The sequence below is a fragment of the Patiria miniata genome, unplaced genomic scaffold (assembly GCF_015706575.1).
Source record: "Patiria miniata isolate m_02_andy unplaced genomic scaffold, ASM1570657v1 HiC_scaffold_20, whole genome shotgun sequence".
Taxonomy (NCBI): domain Eukaryota; kingdom Metazoa; phylum Echinodermata; class Asteroidea; order Valvatida; family Asterinidae; genus Patiria; species Patiria miniata.
The window spans coordinates 16,966,727-16,986,998 of NW_024037059.1; the positions used below are offsets into that span (position 1 = coordinate 16,966,727).

The following is a 20,272-nucleotide window of genomic DNA, read 5'->3' on the forward strand; positions in this document are numbered from 1 at the left end:
ACATATATTAAATACATGTATACTGAAACTAAAACATGCAAATTATAAGACAATTATGTAGAGGGTCATTAACGCAAAAGTTAAAAAGAAAAAAATCATCGAGAGAGAATATGGACACAATTGGTGCAATCAGAATGTCTTAAAATAAAAATCTCTGCAGGTAAATTTGAAGTTTTTTAAACATATCATTAGCAGTGTGAAACTGCATTGTCAGGCTGGCGCCAGGTAGTTGACAACTCATCTTATAACTATATGATTTTGGGTTGGGTGCTAGACCAATATGTCTTCTCCAAAGTAATTAATGACTCAAAATATGTGTTAAGTTCAGAGAAGGATGTCAGACAAACATGTTATAAAGTGATGTGACAAAATATGCACCGTACCATTTTATTCCCTAACACAATTCACCATATAAACCTTGCGATTTCAAAAGATCCTTAATTTTACCATGGATGAATGCCATGATTTTACTCAACAAACTCAAGCTCACTGAGATACTGTCATGTAGAGAGTTGTCCATGGAACCATCGTCTTGTAGGCAGGTATCCCTGAACTCGTGACTGCTGCCACAATGCTGAAGTTGACGTTGCCACGGATCCATCAATATCCTGCCAGCCAAATTCTGTTTTTAAAGGCAAGGGGTAATTTTATTAAAAATTTGGTCAACATTTATAGGTTTTTTTAAAGAACGAATAGATGACTTGAAAACAAGATTAGCACATTTTTTGGTACTCTGGATGCTATTATATTAGAGCTGTAGACCGTTAATAATTTTTAAAGGGACATTCTTGGGGTCGGTGGTACTAAAATTTGATTGATGTAAAACGCAGATAAAAAACACATGTTTATTGTTTGAAAGGCACATCGGTCAACAATCTTTTGAATGTTTCACCACTGATCCATAGGATGAATTTTTTGGCTGTTCGAGCAAAAACCCGTAAAACTTGAACCATATTTGTTTAAAAAGACTTTTTCAAAAATATGTTTTTATTTATGATTGTTGTCAAAAGATATGTGCATGTACATGCCTTTTTTAACAATCGAAAAACATATTTCAGACTCAGAATGGACAAGAATTGCGGATTTATTAAATGGTTAGGATCAGCGCCCACAAAGAAGCAAGAAGTTCATAAGATGATGACGATACACAAAATCACCGCAGAGGGCGCCATCACGATAAACCGGACCGAACCACAGACATAATTATAAACGTTTTGACCAACAGTAATAGTGCGAGTTTCCAAGTTGAGAACCCTGGCAGAAAGGACGGACTATTTCTGTTATAAGCCCGTGTGTTCATTTTAAGAACATATAAAATACTTTTGATGTATGTTATACCAAAAACACACATTAAAATGTTGATTGTGAAAAAAATGTCCGAGTAAAAATAGCTAAACTTTGTGTGTCTGATAAATATCTTACCAAAGTAAATGGTCGGACTGTTTGGTCAAGTTTCTCAGATTTGTCATATTGTGACTATTTTTTTTCATACATGTTATTCAACATTTTATCACATAGTCAGTAGTTTCACATGCTTTTGAAAGGCAAAAAACGGTCAAAATCGGGCGATGACAATAACTTACGGAAAACCAATTTTCGGTGGTGCAACAATCTTATCAGAGACATTGCAAATGGGATAAATACAAAAATAGCCTCCTTACTGTGATGTTCATGTTTAGTCCTCCTTATTTTTAAAGAATTTATCCCAAATCATTATCATTCTAATAATGTTCTCAAAGCATTACCATTTCCACACGCTTTTGCGCACTTGCTGGATCGGATAGCAGCAAAGAGGCAGTGGTAGCGTACTGCACTTTAACAGCTTAGGCCGGGGTCGAGGTTGTTGCGCGCCAAGTTTGAAACCGACAATATTTGACAAAGCGTACACTACAGTGTTTACCTTTATTTAAATCGTTATTTGAGCCGATGCTGTTACTTACTTGATTAGCGACTGGTGTTGTATCTTATTTCTTCAAGATCAAGGTAAACAAAATGTTCGTTCTGATGCAGTGTTCGAATTATTTTAAGCGAGAAACATAACATTATTTACCAGTGGCAGTAGCAACGATGTTCGTGTGTTGCATCCGTGCAACTGCACTATTATTAAGTTAGTGTACGTACGGTGTCCGAACATTTGGGACTCTCACTCAGTCAAAGACTCTTTCTCAATACTGCGTAGGCTTTTAATACTGCGTCCCAAACATCGATAATCACATTACATAATATTTATTTCTTTGGCAGGTACGGTATCCGGGATAAGCTTGAACATGTGAATTAGGTGATAGCTGTGCTGAAAATGAAATAGGCCTATACTTTTGTTTACATAATATAATTATTAAATTGCCATTTTTTTATGATTTTAATTTTATGTGGTCTGAAGTTTCTCGAAGAAAACCTTTGCTAAACCATTTACATCAGCCTACATGGTAAACTGGGGAGTATAACTTTTCCTTTATAATAAAAACTTAATTTCTCACTTTATTATTTTATTATAGAATTTAAACAGACCAAGGCCAAGTTTGTAAATGCCTCGTTTCTTTTCAGCTGAAGCTGTGTTTAATACAACAATGATGCGTGTGTTATGATCTGACTGAGCATCACTCTCCGTTACCTGGTTCAAGATGTCACCGACCGGAAAAAGCCATCTGTGGCGAATGATAAAGGTTGCCATGGAAGCGCAAGACTTCTATCAGCCTCATCTTGAACATCTGCAGAACATACCAGAGGTAGCAATAGCATTTTTAACAAAAAGTTAGAAACAAAGCAAAATATGAGTTTTAATTTTGGGGACTGATTTTAAAATTTGTTTCCCATTTCCTTTCCCCTCGGCCCTTGTTCCTAAACTTGTCTCGACTCTCGTTACTAACTGATAACTGTTGGGATAAGTATTCATGGACAATTGATGAATCAAAATTAATAGGGTTAGTGTCCCCAGTAATTTTTCCGACCATTCAACAAGTAGACAAGTAGAAGATTCCTGCACAGATATAAGGTAGAGAGATCATTTTTTTCAATTTCTCTTTTCTTTCTTAAATATTAACTTGTTATTGAGGATGAGGAGAGTATTACTCAAGCCATGCACAATACACTCGTTGATCGACTACGCAGCTGGAATCGATTCTACAACCTGTCATCGGAGACATTCTTCCTGGCCGTCAATGTGATGGATCGTTTCCTCTCACTTGTCAAGGTGCGTAAAGAATGGGCGACGTTGTCAGTGGAAAGGTTTTGTGGAATTAAAAGTTTGGAATTTAATAGTTGCGTATATTTTTCATTACAAAATCAGTTTGTGTATTTGTTCTCAAAATACTTTATTTCATACACTCGATCTCTTGAAATGTAATCATTTTGAATTTGTTTGCCCCCTTTTGGTAGGCAAGGCCTCATCATTTGATGTGTGTGACTGCTGCCAGTTACTACCTCAGCGTCAAAATGCTGGAACATTCTCAGGTATGAATGTCAAAAACCGCCCCCAAAAAATGAGTTACAAAGTTGGGAGGACAATCTTTTCAGTCAAGAAAGTTGAACATTTAGCCATTTGTTATTGAAATGAGAAAGAAAAGGCACTATTTAAGAAACATAGCTTACTAAAATACCATATTCGTGTTACTTTCACAAGGAAAAGAAAAGGCTGCAAATGTAAACGCATGTATCTTCTTCGCTCGAAAACTGGTAAAATGTGCTTGAGTATCACTTCTCTAAAATAAGTCCTCATATAACTTTTAAAAAATCCATTGGAATATTCTTAAATTAATGCATCCTCAATCGTTTTCATCCTTTATAATAAATTGCATAACTACAGTCTGCTCTCCAGTCTCCCTTTTATACTTTTCCTTGAAAATAAAATAAGGCGCCCATAAATTTTCAAATACTGTAAACGTTTTTGACTTTTAAGCAATACAATTTTGGAGCTGTCTTTTATTTTTACTGTCTGTAGGATGTGATGTCGCCTGAGGATCTGATTCGCATCACTCAATGCGGCTGCACTGCCATGGACATAGCGCGCATGGAGAACATTATCCTACAGAAGCTAGGCTGGGACATGGAAGCACCCACGTCTCTCTCCTTCCTGCAACTCTACCACGCCTACTGTGTGGTGTCCGACATCTTGGGTACGGACGCTGGACTGCAGACGGACCACTTGGAGGTCATGACCAGGAAACTGGAGGCCTGCATGTGTCATTTTCCTCTGACGCTTTTTAAGGTTGGTTGGAGGAAAACTTCTGGTTTCCATTTTTATTAATTTTTATAATTTCACAAAAACCCTCCCTCTCTGGCTGGCATGCAGCTATGCCATCACAGCAGTCAAGATTTTTAGCAGTCAGATTTCCCTTCTTAATTGGATACAGCCATGCTTTGACTGGAGTTGATTGATATAGAATTTGACTATCACAGTGTTTACATGAATTTGCTTTGACTGCATTTTACTAGGCTGTATACAAATGCATGTCAAAGGAAGTGGAAGAAATTGCTGACTGTCTGTGAATGATCAATAAGTGTTTTTTTACAATCAAGAGATCATGTGTAAAACTCAAAGTTGCAGGCTTGTTAATGGGAGTCGGTGATAAAAAAGAACTCCAAAACTGTTGAGGGCAATCCTTGGCCTACTCGATGGGGGCACCTCAATGGCTAGCTAAGCTTACACACACTACAATCATGTATCACATACAGATATACACTGAAGACCTAAGTATACCTTGTTCATCATTCATACTACTGAATGCAGAAAGAGAAAGATTAGAGAAAGGATTTCAATTCCAATGAATGACTTCAAACACATTTGCTGTACTTGACTTAGAGAATTACCTTTGTCTGTTCAGCCCTCCATGCTAGCAATGTCGCTACTGTTATCGGAGCTACCAGACTTCATCAAAACCAACTGCAACATCAGCCACATGTCCTGGGCCAGAGTTGTTGCTGGCCTACAATACTCCATGAAGGTAAGACATTTCTCACTCTTGTCACTTCACGCTTGAATGACAAAAAAACAAAGACAGTTCCTGTTTTTTTGTCCAAAAAAAAGACAGCTCTTGTTTTTTTGTCACCTTATATAAACATTTTTCACAGGAATCTTCAGGAATCCTTTGAAATCCTTCACTGCACAGTAAACCAATGGAACAGACTATGTACTGCAACTGCAAACGGGCATAAAGCCCCATGACAAGTATATAGTGGCAGGGATCTACATTCCTCAATCCTACAAAATCCTCCACTGTGCAGGAACCCGATGACACACTCTTTGTACTTACCAAGTTTCAAGGGACTCAAGACTCATGTAAAGGAATAGTAGCTTTAGGCTCTACCTTCCTCAATCCTGCAAAATCCTCCAAAAACTGGTGGACTTTAAAGGGAATATACATCATTTGCTTTTGCTGTAATTTTCAGAAATGGATGGAATTGGGGGGTTGGAAATATAAAGCAAATATAGTTACACTGACTTTTTGGAGGTTTTGGGTTCGAAAATGCTATAAAAACCAAGAAAAACGATCATTTTCCTGTAGTCTGGTTCCCTGACTCCATATAAGAAGAAACAGAGCAGTTTACAAACATTGGGGAATTGTAAGGTCAGGGAACCAGTCTAGCTGGCTCGTACCCGTTCATAGGTTTGTAATCGATTGCAAACAAGTGCAATGGTCAATTGGGGCCAGTATTTGAAAAAAAGCCAGTTGTTTCCAACGCTGATCGGCCGATCAGCGTTGGAAATTGATACAAAAATACCACTTTTCTTGAAAATGACAGTATACCAGGTGCCATAATTTTACAGGATGCTTTAGACTGTCATTTACCAACATCCTGTTAAGGTATTTCGCAAAAACTTGGTAGTTTTATTTTTCGATGTTTACAAATGTTGTATATTCCCTTTAAAGGCTCAGGTTAGAATTACTTACTCACTAAATGACAGTCACGTGTGAGCCTGGCAGCACTAAAATGATTACCCTGTAACGCCAATGAATGCATGGGCTAACTTCCGCACATCATGCAGACAAGATGCATGAAAAGACTTCCAGTGAATAGCCATTCTGAATCAACTGTAAAAGAATTCTTTGTTCCTTTGGACCAGTTTTACTAGTCTTGCCTTGTCTTGTTTCCCGTTCATTTTGACCACAGATGTCAGACTGTGAGCTTCTCGAGTGCCAAACCATCTTGTCAGAGTTCCTTGCCTCCTACTCTTCTCCGGAGTGCAAGATGCCGACGAGCAGGTTGAGTTGGATCATATCGTCTCGGACAGCCAGGCAGTTGAGATTCAGTGCTCAGTTGGCCAGCACCCTAGCACCCATTCCTGAACACGAGGGGAGTGTTACAGATGACAACTGGTCTGATAGGTTAGAGCCTTGATTTAGAATCTATTTATGTAGTTCTGGTAATGAAACCAAGGATTCATCAAAAGCCCCCAGGCACTGTAGCTCACAAGCCTGAAGAAACCTGTGCAGAGAAGACAATGGGGAATTACAGTTTAAAACACGGGAGGAAAACCCCAGAAGAATATTCCGGGAAACAACCCATGGAATCAGGTAGTCCACGTAGACCAGGGCAGGAATCGAAGCCAGGCCATAGAACTTAAGTGGAAGGCGAGGAAAGAACCACTACACCAATCTGACTCCCCAAACAGAAGCATACTCCAAAACACTTGATCTTCTAATCCAAGCAAATATAGTAGTTTCAATCTGTGTGCCATTAATAAAAGAGACAAAAAGACCAGCAGTTGAAATTGGAATTGGTTGAGCACTGAGCAGCGTAAACGCCTTTCCGAACTTGGAGCATTAGAATATCTGTTTGTCAAGTAGTACTAATTATAAAGAATTCATATGAACTTTAGTTTCAAAGTTCCATTGCTACAAATCTGCGGATGTTTCTTATTAAAATCTTGGATTTTGGGGAGATTTACTTTGTCCATGCAAGACAAATGAATCCGTGTTTAGATTTGAGTACCATACTTCATCCACAAAGAAAGGAAAACAGACCATGTTTTTTTTAATTTAAACATCCACAAATAAAAAAGTTGGGGAGATAGTTGAACATTATTTTATGATTGACTGACATGCTGCAAGGCAAACTTTTTCTCTATCGTAACGATACCTATTTTTATTATTATTTTTGTGTGTGCATCAGTTCTTTGAATGACACAACCGACTCCCAATCAAGTGACGAGACTCCCTTCACTTCTACCCTCAATAGCAAAGAGTCTGTGCTACAAGCAAGTGAAGCAACAGCGCCCTCTGTTGGCCTACAGAGAGACAGGTGTCTTCTGTGGGAAGAGGCAGTGTTGTTCAGATACCAGAATGAAAAACTTGCGTTGTGTCCGCTGTGGGAAACTTATGCAGAGAGGTGATCCACAAGGGACCTCGGTGAGGTCACTGTGGCCAGGGTCAAGGGTTATTCCGGGTCATGGGTCATCCATGGTCAAGATTGAAAAACGAGGTCACCGGAGATGCACAATGCTAGGCAGGGAATTGGGACCTGATCTGCCATGGTGTGCTTTTCACCTTGTGCAGTATGCCAGTCCTCATAGGAAAACTTAAGAATGTTTTTTTCGGGGGAATGCTGTACCCAAAGTGACGTTTTAAAGGTATAGTCCGTCATTTGTAATTTGTTCATTTTGTTCGTTTGAAGCAACAAAAGTGTTCAAAATCTAATGAAGGGGGCTGAACAACTAACCTGATGAAGTTTCAGCTCAGCTTCAGCTGTATATTTCGAGAAAAAAAAATATTCTAGGATCTCGATTTCAAATCAAAAGTTGCTGAATCATGTTTTGAATTGGGCCTGAATTCAGCGTCCGAGACACGTTCTCACCGAGCCGATTGCAGCTACGCGATGTCGCGCACCGATCCGATGAATTATAGCAACTGCGCGCGCGTGTGCATCGTGTCAACGCTTGCGCACGCTTCGCCGAATAAAAAAACGAACTACTAACGGAAATTTCCAACAGTGGTTCTTAAGATGCACCATTGGAAAGGCCTTCTTTCGTTGATTTCTTCAAAATGACAGCTTGCCAGAAAGAATAATTTCAAAGGGAGTTTAGTCCCCTTACTATCTTTCAACAAAGTATGTTTTTCAACAATAATTACACCAGTTACTTTTGAGATAGCTGCAAATGATGGACTCTGGCTTTAAGTCCAACTCTGTGGTAGGTACAAAAGTTTTGGGATCAACTGTTGACCTGACACGCTTATGCATCCCTGCAGAGATGCTCTACAAGTATACTCCAGATAGAGCACTTGACCTCATTTCTACAGCCTTGCCCTTAACTAGTCAGGGCAAGATTTGAGAAACCAGAGTTTCAGGAATTCTGTTTTACTGCAGTGAAGTTCATTCCTGGCTCTTGATCAGAGGTTTTTGGGTACATTTTCTCTTTTTCTTCAATGACAGACCCTTATTGCACTTTTACAATCAGATATGATATCTTTCAAGAAAATGTTATATTATTTTGTTCATAGAATTTTAAATTGGTAGGAATTGTTTAACTTGGGTCAAAAGCCCTTAAGAGTAGAAACACTATTGCCCGTTGCAAGTTTCAAATTTCTTGTGATATTTCTTGTACTTCTTGAACTTTAAAACTTTCCCTTAACTTGGTAAAAAAAAAGTACATTATTGTATCCTTTGACTGAAATGTTCACCTAGTAGTACCCCATGCTTAGCATTTGCATTCAAATGAGTGGATAAGATTATTTAAAGTATAATTATGTACAAATGCATGAGAAAAGTCATCAATTATTGAAACTGTTTTTAATTTAATATGTTGTATTCGCGTTATCATTTATCATAACATTTATTCAGTAAATGTATATAAAAAAAAGCTCTAAAATTTTACAGAATATGGCTACATGTATTCATAGGTAAAATTGTGCGACAACAATATGATTTATTTGTTTTGAGAAATTGACAGCAGTATATATGACGGTACGTTGAATTTACCACCCTATGGTAAAAGAAGCAATATTACATATAATGGTTCCCGCTGTCTCCACAGGTATGGATAATTCCACTGCGATTTTAAGTCAGAAACGGCCGCAATAAATCTGTCACCTTGACATAAAACTTTCACTTGCTTTTCACCTTAGAGGTGAAACAAGGGTTTGTTCTAGCTGACCTACTTATACTTGCAGTCAGAGTCAAGTGGCTTCATAAAATCAATGTTTTTGCAAATACAGTTGTCAAGACCATGTCTTTTGTCAAAATTGGAGAAATTAGGCCTAAGAGCTATTCCTAAGATGGAATTAAGAGCTTGGGATTTTTATAAACCTGTCATACAAACATATTTTTATTCAGTACTGTTTTTAACCTAGTGTTACAGTAATCAGGACAAGTCGACTGTACCTCTAAAAATCCCAACAGACCCTGTATGTTAATTCACAAGTTAAAATTTACAAAAGTTTAATTAATTAGGCCCACCAAATTTGTTATTTTCATAATTCAGAATTTTGTTTAGAGAAGTGAGTCAAACAATGTAAAATCTCCCTGCTTCTCCTCAAATTCTACTACTTAGTAAAAATGTCACTTTCAGATGTACCTTTTTTTTACAAAATTGTACAGAGCCCAGCTTATACACATCTATTTACAGTTATTTAAAAAGCTCTGTTAAGAATACATACAAAATAAAATATAATATTACATGAATACACTGTTGGAAGACTTTTTTTACAACAGATAAATTAACTGTATAACATGTAGTTTTAAGTACGTCCAAATTTTACCTAATTGGCAATTTCTGAAGGTTTAACATGTCTAAAGGCAAAAAAAATGAAAAAGGGTTTAACTGGAGTTTATCGAGGTACTCGGTGTATTTTTAATATTTCTGAGAAGTGTTTTAATAAACTTCCTCAAAATCAATTTACTTGGCATTTTGTCAAACTTACTTAACCTGAGCTGAAATTTCCAATAACCTAGATAACTATTTCCCATATTATACTGACAATGAAAGTGACATTACTGACATTTTTTTCTGAGTTAATGACAAAATAATTTACTTGTTTATTCTGGCCGATGCACCTAATAGAGATAACCTCTCCAAATATGGCTACAATCATACTGGCCTGTTTCAACTTCTTCATGTCCTATTGAGACATCCGCATATTCCTGTTCATTCAGTAGCAAGTATTCAACAGTTTCATGTTGATCTTCTTTGACACCTGAGAGGGAGAGATCAAACAGGAATATCTTGAAGAAATGTTTCACAGTTTTCAAACTTTGTGGTGTTTTTTTTTAAAGAGATACATGTACTTTATAAATCTTATAAACAAATGAAGAGAGGAGAAAGAGAACTCAGAAAAGTTAAATACAAATACAAGAATTGTTTTATCAAATATTTTAAAAGTTGCCAATGAACACCTACCTGCATCGTCTATAGTTGAACCAGTATGGTGCCCTGCAGCTTGCTACTAGATCCTTCCTACATGTACATGTACAGGAGTCTTGGTTCCACTCTTGTCTTCTCAGACATCCTCTGCAGAAGGAGAAATGGAAGACTTGAGATGATTATTTTTCATTACTTATATTGTTGCAGCTTGCATCACAATTATTATGTTTCTTTGATAAACTAAAACTCCCCAAAATTTCAAACATTCAGGGTTTACATTTGTGAAAAAAAATAATTTGGTTTGTTTGCTAGTTTTGGGGGTTTTTGGGGGGGTTTTTTTGGGGGGGGGGTTTGGGGGGATATTCTATAGGAAAGGTTTTAAATTCCCAATCCAATTCTGCAAAAAAGTTAGGCTTCATGAAGTTTTTACATGTCTACCAAAGAAACGAAAACTTTAGAGCTATACAATTTACAAAGTAACTTAAAAGTAAAGTTTTGTTCATCTGTGAATGACATTGCTTTACCCATGAAAGAAAAGAAATCAGACTTGTTTTTATTTCGATCACACCTGGTCAAGGTAGAAGTTATAAGTGAATTAGTTTTGGAAATTAAAGTGGAGGACACTGCAAAATGCTCATGGGAAGTTATATTCCTGCAAAGAAGGGCAAACTGCAAGACCTATAAATAATAAAATTAGGATGAAATTGAACATTTTGTTCTGTTTTGTCCTTTTTCCAACTTAACTGCCAAAGCTGTTAAGTTACAACTGCTTGAATACAATCAGAGTGGATTGTTCTCTAGAAATAAATGCATAAATATCAGAAAGGGCCCACCAAAAGTCTTGTATCCGGTAAAAAGAATGAGTAATGTCAAAGGTTGCTGGGGTGTGGGTCAATAGAGCACACAGACAATCGACCCAATTTGATGCTCGATTTACGCACATCTGTCAAACAACCCACTGGCCGGCACTGCTAGAGGAGCGTCCCCTGAGTGCAAGGGTTAACTGGAAAAGGTTTTGAACTTTTGGTGAAGCTCAAGTTGGAAAAGTTGATAGAATTCATGATCTTACTGATGGTTGAAAGGTTGGCTTATGTGTGAAGTGTTCTTGGGGGCTAGGTAATAAAATAGAGGTCGTCTGAAGGCAATATATTTTTATTGTGACCTGTTAACAGGTGTACATGTTGAATTTGTATCCATGGATTAAAATGTCTTAACAGATGTGACATGTTTATTAGTTTGTGTGCCTTGCTGTTCAAGAGATATATGTGGAAAGAAATTCTTTTTGAAAATATCCATTTTTATGTTCAATTATAGTCAAGGACAATCTGTTTTGTGAATGGTATTTTTTTTTACAAAGTTTATTCAGACAAAAGTGGATAAATGTGCTCAGGTCAAAATTTTAACTAGTTGCATTCTAGTACCATTTGACAACATTGTACTAGTTTATTTTTTCTAAGCTATTTTGTTTAAACACCCCCACATATGCTCCCCCCACACAAAAAAAAAACCACCCTCCGAAAAAAAAAATCAAAAAGGGAGGAGAGGGAAATGGATGGGCGAAAGAAGGGAGTGTAGTCACACATCTATCAATGGGCTATCTACACACACCCATCATGCACAGGGTGTGCTGGAATTTACTACCTTACGGAGACATGAACACAATAGGGAACAAAAGATTGTATACGTCTCCAGAAGAACATTTCTATAGATGAATACGTCTCCACAAGAATTTCACGAAATAGATATATGGATTTTACTCAAAAACTAGGAATTTCCAAGGTAGGTTGATCCGTCGCAAATGGAAGAGTTTTAGAAAAGGGATATTTAGTCCAAATTTCAGCCCAGGAAATTAATTCTGGTTAAAATAAGAGCATTTTGAAACTTCAATTTCAAACTCGAAAACTTTACTACACGAGAACAAAGAAATGTCTCCACAGGAATACAAATTCCAGAATTTGTGTGCTGTATGTGGGTGTGGCTTCGTCTCACTCTGCTCCAGCTTCAATCCCCACCTCCCATGAAAAAAATTCTTGCTACACTGCTGAATGTGCAGAGCCCTGAATATCTTAAACACCCCCCCCCCCCCCCCCCCCCGCAAAAAATAAAATTATTCTCATGTTACATTATTTTATGGTCTTGAAGTAGAGCATTAAAGGGAATGTACATCATTGGCTTTTGCTGTAATTTTCAGAAATGAACTATTTGAGGGGTTAGTATAATAGATCAAATACTGTTACACTGACAAGTTTGAAGTTTTGTGTGCGAAAATGCTGGAAAAACAGAAAAACAAAAATGTTCAAGTAGTCTGGTTTCTGACTCCACTAAAGATGAAATGAATCAATTTATTGATGCCCGAAAATTGTAAGGTAAGGAAGCCAGTCTAGCTGGCCTGCACCCGTTCATGAACATGTAACCAATAGCAAACAAAATTTGGACTGAAAAAAAGGTAAATTTGGAGCAGTAGTTGAAAAATAGTTAGGTTTTTCCAACGGTGGTCAGCTGACCACCGTTGGAAATTTATACAACATACCACTTTTCTTGAAAATGACTTCACACCAGGTGCCATAATTTTACAGGATGCTTTAGACTTTCATTTACATCCTATTAAGGTATTTTGTAAAAACTTGGTAGTTTTGTTTTCCAATGTTTGCAAATGTTGTATATTCCCTTTAACCATAAGTCCTCCAAGTTGAAGCAAAAGCTGAAATCACAGCCACTGCTTTGATAACGCTTTTAAATTTGTACCTTTCTTGTTGCGAAGCGGAGCATAAACACTGACACCTAATAGGATCCCACCGCTTTCCTGCCGGGCAAGTGACAAACTTCCTACACTGGCACTGGCAGTTATTATGGACCTGGGTGGCCGGGTCACAATCCTCTGGCTTAATCTTGCATTGGCAGCTACACTCCGTGTGATTGGTCATGTTCTTAGCCACCACGCCGTCGTAGTGGAAAAAGCGGCTGGCTCGCGGGGTGTATTCCATTCGGACAACCTGGATAATGCAACAAAATGCACCCAAAGAAAAGAAAAGAGTTTAGGCATGTCCTTCACACCCACGTACTGTTATAATCGCTGGAAGCTCGGTACTTTCTTAGAGATTGTAAGAAAAACTGCTTATTAGTGCAGATGTTTTAACACCCTGACTACTGAGCTTGCCTGGGTCGGTTGGCAGATAAGAATCCAATATAGCCAAGGGTTTAAGAGCTTGTAATAAAAACTGCTTAGTAGTGCAGATGTCTGCGAACCACTCAACCACTAGCTTGCTGGAAACAACTGGGCAATTCCAATCTGATAATAAGAGAGGTACTGCAAGCTTTTGAGAACTAGTGCAGACGTCTTATCCACTCGACCTCAAACCCTGCTGTCAGCTGACTGATGAGATCCTTATAACAAATCACGACAGGGATGAAGAGGAGGGTTTTATCTCCATTTCGTTCATACACATTGGTCCCTCTTTTATACTTTTGCCAAAAAGCTTGGGGAAAGAGATATTAAATTTTTCTTTTTAAGATGAGCTACACAAGTAAAAGGATTTAGGAGATCAAAGTTTTTGGGGAAAAATGTCCTTCTTGTAACATACTTTAGGCCTACAAATAAACCATTTGCTGTTTCCCAGGTTTGCAGCATTGCTAATGTTGCTGGTATCGTGACTTTGGGCGTGATCCCTGGCTACATGGTGTATACAGGTTTATGGCTTCTGACTAGCACCCCTTGAACAAGGACATTGACAAAATGGGGAACCATGGCTCGATAGCTCAGTCGGTAGAGCACCAGAACGGTAATTGGAGGTTCAAACCCTGCTCCAGTCAATTTCTGTGTTCAACTGAAAACTTCACACCCCTTCTCCCAATGGTAACTTGTTCTCCTACCTTAACTTGTATAATTTCTGATCTGGTTGGCTGGCATTCATGAAGATCGCTATTGCAGCAACCTCCGCAGCGTTTGACGGTCACACAACCCGGCCAGTACATCACCTGTGACTCGCTGGCATCGGGGAGGACTTGAACCACCGTTTCTCTGGGGATACAGCCGGGGAGGGGTGCTACATCAGCTGAACAAAATCAAGAACAAGCATGTGGTGGAAAAGGAATATATTTATATAATGTATTAACTATGTGGGTTTTTTTAAGAAAAACTGAATTGGCATTTAAAGTCAAAATTTGACTTCAAGAATTCAATACCGATTATTTTAAAAATCAACTGTTCATTATCGTTATATGTATAACAATTCGAATAATTAGATTTTTCCAGTTGATAACTCATTTTTTGTCTATTTTGACTTTTTTTGGCTATTTTATTCTTATTAAATTCTGTCTTGTCTACTTACTTATTTTGAAACCCAGTGAGGACTGGTCGCTATTTGCATGGGCAATTTCCTGAACAGGTCTTCTATTACTGTCTGCGGAAGCTGACAATTTGTTGGGAAAAAAATCGATTAACTTTGGTATTTTGTTGGTAGAATTAGAGTGATCATAAGCCCTAACAGAGTTTAGAAAGATTATTTAGAAAACAAAAGACCCGAAAAATATTGAAAATTAAGAGAAGTCAAGCTTACCAATCCTCACAGAGTTTTCAGAAAAAAAGAAAAAGAAAGATTGAAGACTGTGAAACCGATTGAACAGGTTCATTAAATTTGTTGAAGTTCATGAAATTTGAAATCAAGGAATTAACTTGTTAAGTCTTCAGAAGTTAAGATGTTAAAGGGAAAATACAACATTTGCAAACATCAAAAAATAAAACTACCAAATCATTTTGAAATACCTTGCTGGAGTGTTAGTGAATGACAGTGTAAAGCATCCTGTAAAATCATGGCACCTGGTATACTGTCATTTTCAAGAAAAGTGGTATTTTTCCAATGCTGATCGGCCGATCAGCATTGGAAAAAACTGGCTTTTTTTCAAATACTGACCCCAATTGACAATCGCACTTGTTTGCAATCGATTACAAACCTATGAACGGGTACGAGCCAGCTAGACTGGTTCCCTGACCTTACAATTCCCCAATGTATGTAAACTGCTCTGTTTCTTCTTATATGGAGTCAGGGAACCAGACTACAGGAAAATGATTGTTTTTCTTGGTTTTTATAGCATTTTCGAACCCAAAACCTCAAAAAAGTCAGTGTAACTATATTTGCTATATATTTCCAACCCCCCAGTTCCATCCATTTGAAAATTACAGCAAAAGCAAATGATGTATATTCCCTTTAACAAGGCAATTGTATTGAATACTTACAGAACTGTACAGGAGTGAGCTTGGTTTTGGAAGGGCCGTGGTCTGATAACACAGACGGCACTGGTTTATGTCTGCCATCAGATCCACTGTCATCTCCGTCATGGTCATCATCCCCGTCGTCGTCATCGTCATCTTCGTCCTCATCGTCGGTGACTCCCGAGTCCAGTTTCTCTTCCAGAAATTCCCAGCCAAAGTTTTTGTCTTGGCCAGGTATGACTTGTTTGGCTATGAATAGATGAAAAATGGCACGCGATGTCCATTAATTAGTTGTATTACATCATCGATCAAAACTGGAGTTTCTGTTTTTTCAGGAAATGGTTACGTTTTTCAAGGTTGTCAGAATGAAGAGGACCCTGGATTGTTCAGGGACCACGATAAATAGATACATACATTGCATAACAAATTGAGTCATCCTTTAAATACAAGGCGGTTCTACATAAAGTAAAAATCACAGATGTATCATACTTTAGGTTTATTTCTTAACTTTATTTGCAATAGTACTCTCAATTTCAAAGAGTGAATATAGGGACTATTTAGAGGATATAGAGTGAAAATCACTCTATGTTTTGATGGAAATACTCCCCCAAAAGAGAATTAATCCAGATAAAACTTGAGTAAAAATGAGATTGAATGAATTTCACTCATTCACTTATCCGATTTTTAGTGTCCACATTAAACTTTGATTAAAGGATTTCAGCTTCCTGGATATGTAAATGAGCGTTTTTTTCTGTACTCAGCATTTGGCAACTTTGTTCCTGCTTTTCCCTTATCCCTTTACAACAGATATATGACACTTATATAGAAGGATACTTTCATCTGCATTGACAACTACACAGACAATTAACAGGAAAAATAAATTCAGGAAAGTATGTCTTGGCAAAATACCAAAATGCCATCATAACGGTTGATTATAAAAGCTATCTACAGTCTAGCAATGTCTGTATAGACAGGATATCGGGACAGGAAAAGACAAGTATGGATCCTGACATAAGTAGGTCAATTGTACCTCAGTTCATTTAAATATGGGAGAAATATGACTTTTATTTCTGCACTGGAGACATGAATAGCTCAACGGAAAGAATTATTGTATTTAATTGCAAATTAAATTGTAATTCCTTCAAGATATAACATCGAAGGCCGACAAATAAAAATTGAGTCAGTTTCTCATTTTTATGAAAAGGCATATTGAGTAATGTCAACTACTACATCTCTATAGTGCCAACAACAGGCTGGGCCAGGAAATTAAATAATTCTTCTTCACAATATATACTGCTGGTTGTACAATATTCTTATATATCAGAACTGATGAGATGTACATACCTTGTTGATCCAGAAACTGTAGAAGGTCTTCAATTGTCTTGACTTGCATCATTCCATATGTCAGTGATGGAGGGATCTGTAAGACCAACGGTACACCAATTAGAATGTATTCACCCTGCGGTTGTGACTGTTTAGATCCCGGTCTGTGTTTTTTTTTTAAATAGGGCGTTTCTCAAAAAAAAATTACCTTCCCTAAGTTTTCCATTGAAAATCAAAATGTTCCAGTTGTATCAAAATTTTTTAAAACTACTTATCGTTCATTTCTTTTTGCAATGTGGGGGGGGGGGGTAAAAAAAAGTTTGACAAGTGTTTGAAAAACAACAGAAGGTAAAAAGAAAGTTTTCTTTCCCAACTTTCCCAGGATCCCCTCTTAAATAATATAAGCCATAAGGATAAACTCTTCCAAGTCACATCCTTTGCAACCTGGTTCAGGAATATGGTTACACTGTCTTGGTCTTCAAATTAATCCAAAGAGAAAGGAATACTACCAGCCTATAAATGTATTACACTGAAACAGCAAAACAACCTTCTGCAAGTTAAAAATAATTGTGTATAATTCCTTCCTTTTTCTTGGAAGTTGCAATTCAGTGAAAGCCAGGTCATTCTATTCGATGGGGTCCTCTGAGCTTCGGCCAATCTCTCACAAAGGATTCCTGCTGGGTTATTGAAATTAGCCTCTATTGCCACACTTTCTGCCGTTTGTCAGAAATGCATGTGGAAAACACTCTTCAGTGCTGTGCAGTTGTCTCGTTATAAACACAAATTTGGGTCAGTGCACATACAAGCACCTTTTCAATTTATCGCCGTATTCAAAAGTTTCAGACAATCAAGATGAATTTTACAGGAAAATTGTACACATAATAAAGCACAATAGGCCTACTCGTAAAACGATGGCATCCATTAAAGATTCACATATTTCATTTTAGTCCAAGAAAAAAATGCTTAATAAGTGCAAAGGATCAATCAATTAATCAATCAACAATGTTGATGACATGATTCAGGCGAGACAGGTGTAAGCACCTGTAAACACGTGTTGACACCTGTACTAGAATTCTGCCTTTGTGCATGCGTAACACAACTGTCACGACATATACAGTGCCGTACAATACAAGTGTTCAAAGTTTGCTACGAAATATCGTAAAGAAAAGTTGCACCAAATAAAACTCCTGACCATAAAGTTATAAATTAGAACTCACCTGTGAAGGAAGAGCGTTTATCTGGAGGTACATAGCCGCCAACGCTACCCAGACCATCACCACACGAGGCAACCATTTGATGCAATTAGCAATACACGTAACCGCATTATCCATTCTGACCGCACTGTTATGATCAACCCTTGCCCACCGCTGAAAAGTAACACACAAACTTGCCCAGAAGACAAACACTTGAGCGTATGTGCGCTTAGTTGAGTTCACTGCACTTCCAACTCGGGCTCGGGGTTTTCTAGGTAAAACCTTTCAGTGGAAAACGGGACCACTGAATTTTTTTTCAGTTAGCCGTGGAACTTTTAAAGTTTCACCGATTGTTAATTTGCTTGGTGATTCACTGTTAGCTTCATGCGTCCCTGGTTGAATAAATCTGAATCACGTGGTGAAGTATTGTGTCTCATCAACACTTGTTGATGCCACGCTCAATTTGAAATGCGGTCGGGACTCGCGATAGGAATAAAACAACGCCGATGCCAGAAATGAGGCATTTTCCATGGACGAATGTCTGCAACACGTGTTTATATACTTAGTTCCCTTCCTGGATTTGTGCACATAGTCGTCAATAGTAGAATTTGTCAGCTTCCTTTGCGTTGTGGTCAAGGAAACCATTAACGCAGAAACCACGTCCAGTTTTTTGACATCATTGTTAAACCATATTTCCAAAAGTGCGTGTACGGAAAGTGGGTGGTATTTTCCCGACGAGTCACCAGCACGCAAGAATGTAGCTTTCGGTGAATCAGGGTCTTAATTTGGGGGATGTCCCAACCGATTTGCGGGCGATGTTCTACTTTTACGTGGTGATTCAGCTGAAACCGCAAGAACATCAATTACCTCCCCGAGTTGGAGGTGTTAAACGGACCCACGTGTTGGTTTGGAACATTATATCGGTGGTTGGTACCTCAACTTAGGGGAAGTCCCTTTTGGACCAAAACCCCCTCAATAGTATCGGGTTATTTGATCTTTAATGTGCACACGGAGGCTCGTGGCTGTTCTGCCAGTCACTCAAGATCGGCGGTGGCATTTTGAGGTTTAATCCAATTATGAAATGATTACAGCACCACATGTTTTCCTTTGAACGTTTGCGGATATTATCAGCCTTTGTGTTAAATAGAAATTAATAGATTTGTTACGGAAGTTTTAGTTCCTCCATGATCAAGTTGATGGCCACGCATAATGAATAGTACAGTTCAACCATGGAGGAAGGAATTCCTCCATGGTTCAACCCTTATTTTCAAACACAATGAGTCCAGGACAATATTTTTGCCATCTGCTAAAGGGTCTCCGAGCCTTCTCTTGGCAAGCAGTAACTGGGAGAGGGTGGGCTGGGGACCACCCGCTCTAGGCCAATGGGGTTTTATTTAAAAAGCCATTGTTATGCCCCTCCAGGACGCGAGGCACACGGAATGCCCCCTGCGAATTCAACCCCATTAAGTCGTTTACTTTTTATACCACATGGTTTCAATTTAATGCATTTTGTTCGTTGCGATTATTTTAGTTCGGGTCTTGCTTCCCACTTTCTTCAACATAGTGCGACTGTACTCCCGCGATGTCAACAGAGGGCAGTATATACGCAATACGGCCCTGCTCCATTGGTTTACATGTATGCCAAAGTTTTCATGAACGCATGTATATTTCTTATTAGCATAATACACACACACACACACACCCAAATATGGCAGACCTTGGTTTAAACTATTTGCTTAAAATTGTTGATTGCCTTAGCAAAAAAATCACTGGCGACTATAATATCTCATTGTCGAGTTTTCTACATCGTCCTTGCTGAACCACACATTACTTTTTGCCAGCTTCGATGAGTGGACTTTATGATGGCAGGCAATATAGATTGAGCTGAGAAATTTGCATAATCCCTCATCAAAAATGACCTCGAGAATAATACTGTTTATGATTTACGATACATTAGAAGTACAGTGCACTTTTCCCTATTGCCAATGTGCATGTATTTTATACTGTACAAAGAGTTAATAAACCGCGTGTTCAAAAAACGTTGAATGGATCTTCTCAAATTATCTGAAACATATTTAACAAGTACATTATACACTTCTGGGGACATTTGTTTTAAAAAACGGTTGGATGAGGGGTAAGTGAAAGCACCGTGTGCCATCTTCTATCGCCAGTGACATTGGGACAAGGGAACCGAAAGAAGAATATTCACCGACATTTCTAAGAAACTGATCCCGGTAAATGACCAGATGGACC

The 20,272-nt window shown here is 38.0% G+C and overlaps 2 protein-coding genes across 3 annotated transcripts; one reads left to right on the forward strand and one right to left on the reverse strand.

Moving 5' to 3' along the window:
* Positions 1-1,875: 1,875 nt before the first annotated feature.
* LOC119728786 (cyclin-G2-like) lies at positions 1,876-7,685 on the forward strand. Its single transcript, XM_038201181.1, has 8 exons — positions 1,876-1,983; positions 2,545-2,726; positions 3,053-3,190; positions 3,376-3,450; positions 3,938-4,204; positions 4,821-4,940; positions 6,109-6,323; positions 7,111-7,685. The coding sequence occupies exons 2-8, from the start codon at positions 2,622-2,624 to the stop codon at positions 7,328-7,330; spliced, it is 1,140 nt and encodes a 379-aa protein (XP_038057109.1). The 5' UTR covers positions 1,876-1,983; positions 2,545-2,621; the 3' UTR covers positions 7,331-7,685.
* A 1,113-nt stretch (positions 7,686-8,798) lies between these two features.
* Positions 8,799-18,843, reverse strand: LOC119728539 (vascular endothelial growth factor A-like). 2 transcript variants are annotated; one of them, XM_038200819.1, is made up of 8 exons: positions 18,044-18,843; positions 16,848-16,923; positions 15,528-15,752; positions 14,623-14,703; positions 14,165-14,346; positions 13,040-13,287; positions 10,331-10,441; positions 8,799-10,127 (listed from the first exon to the last, which is right to left on the reverse strand). In XM_038200819.1, the coding sequence occupies exons 1-8, from the start codon at positions 18,155-18,157 to the stop codon at positions 10,106-10,108; spliced, it is 1,059 nt and encodes a 352-aa protein (XP_038056747.1). In that variant the 5' UTR covers positions 18,158-18,843; the 3' UTR covers positions 8,799-10,105. The 2 variants fall into 2 exon arrangements, with proteins under 2 accessions (XP_038056747.1, XP_038056748.1); XM_038200820.1 differs by lacking the exon at positions 14,623-14,703 and having other exon boundaries at positions 18,044-18,841.
* Positions 18,844-20,272: the final 1,429 nt, after the last annotated feature.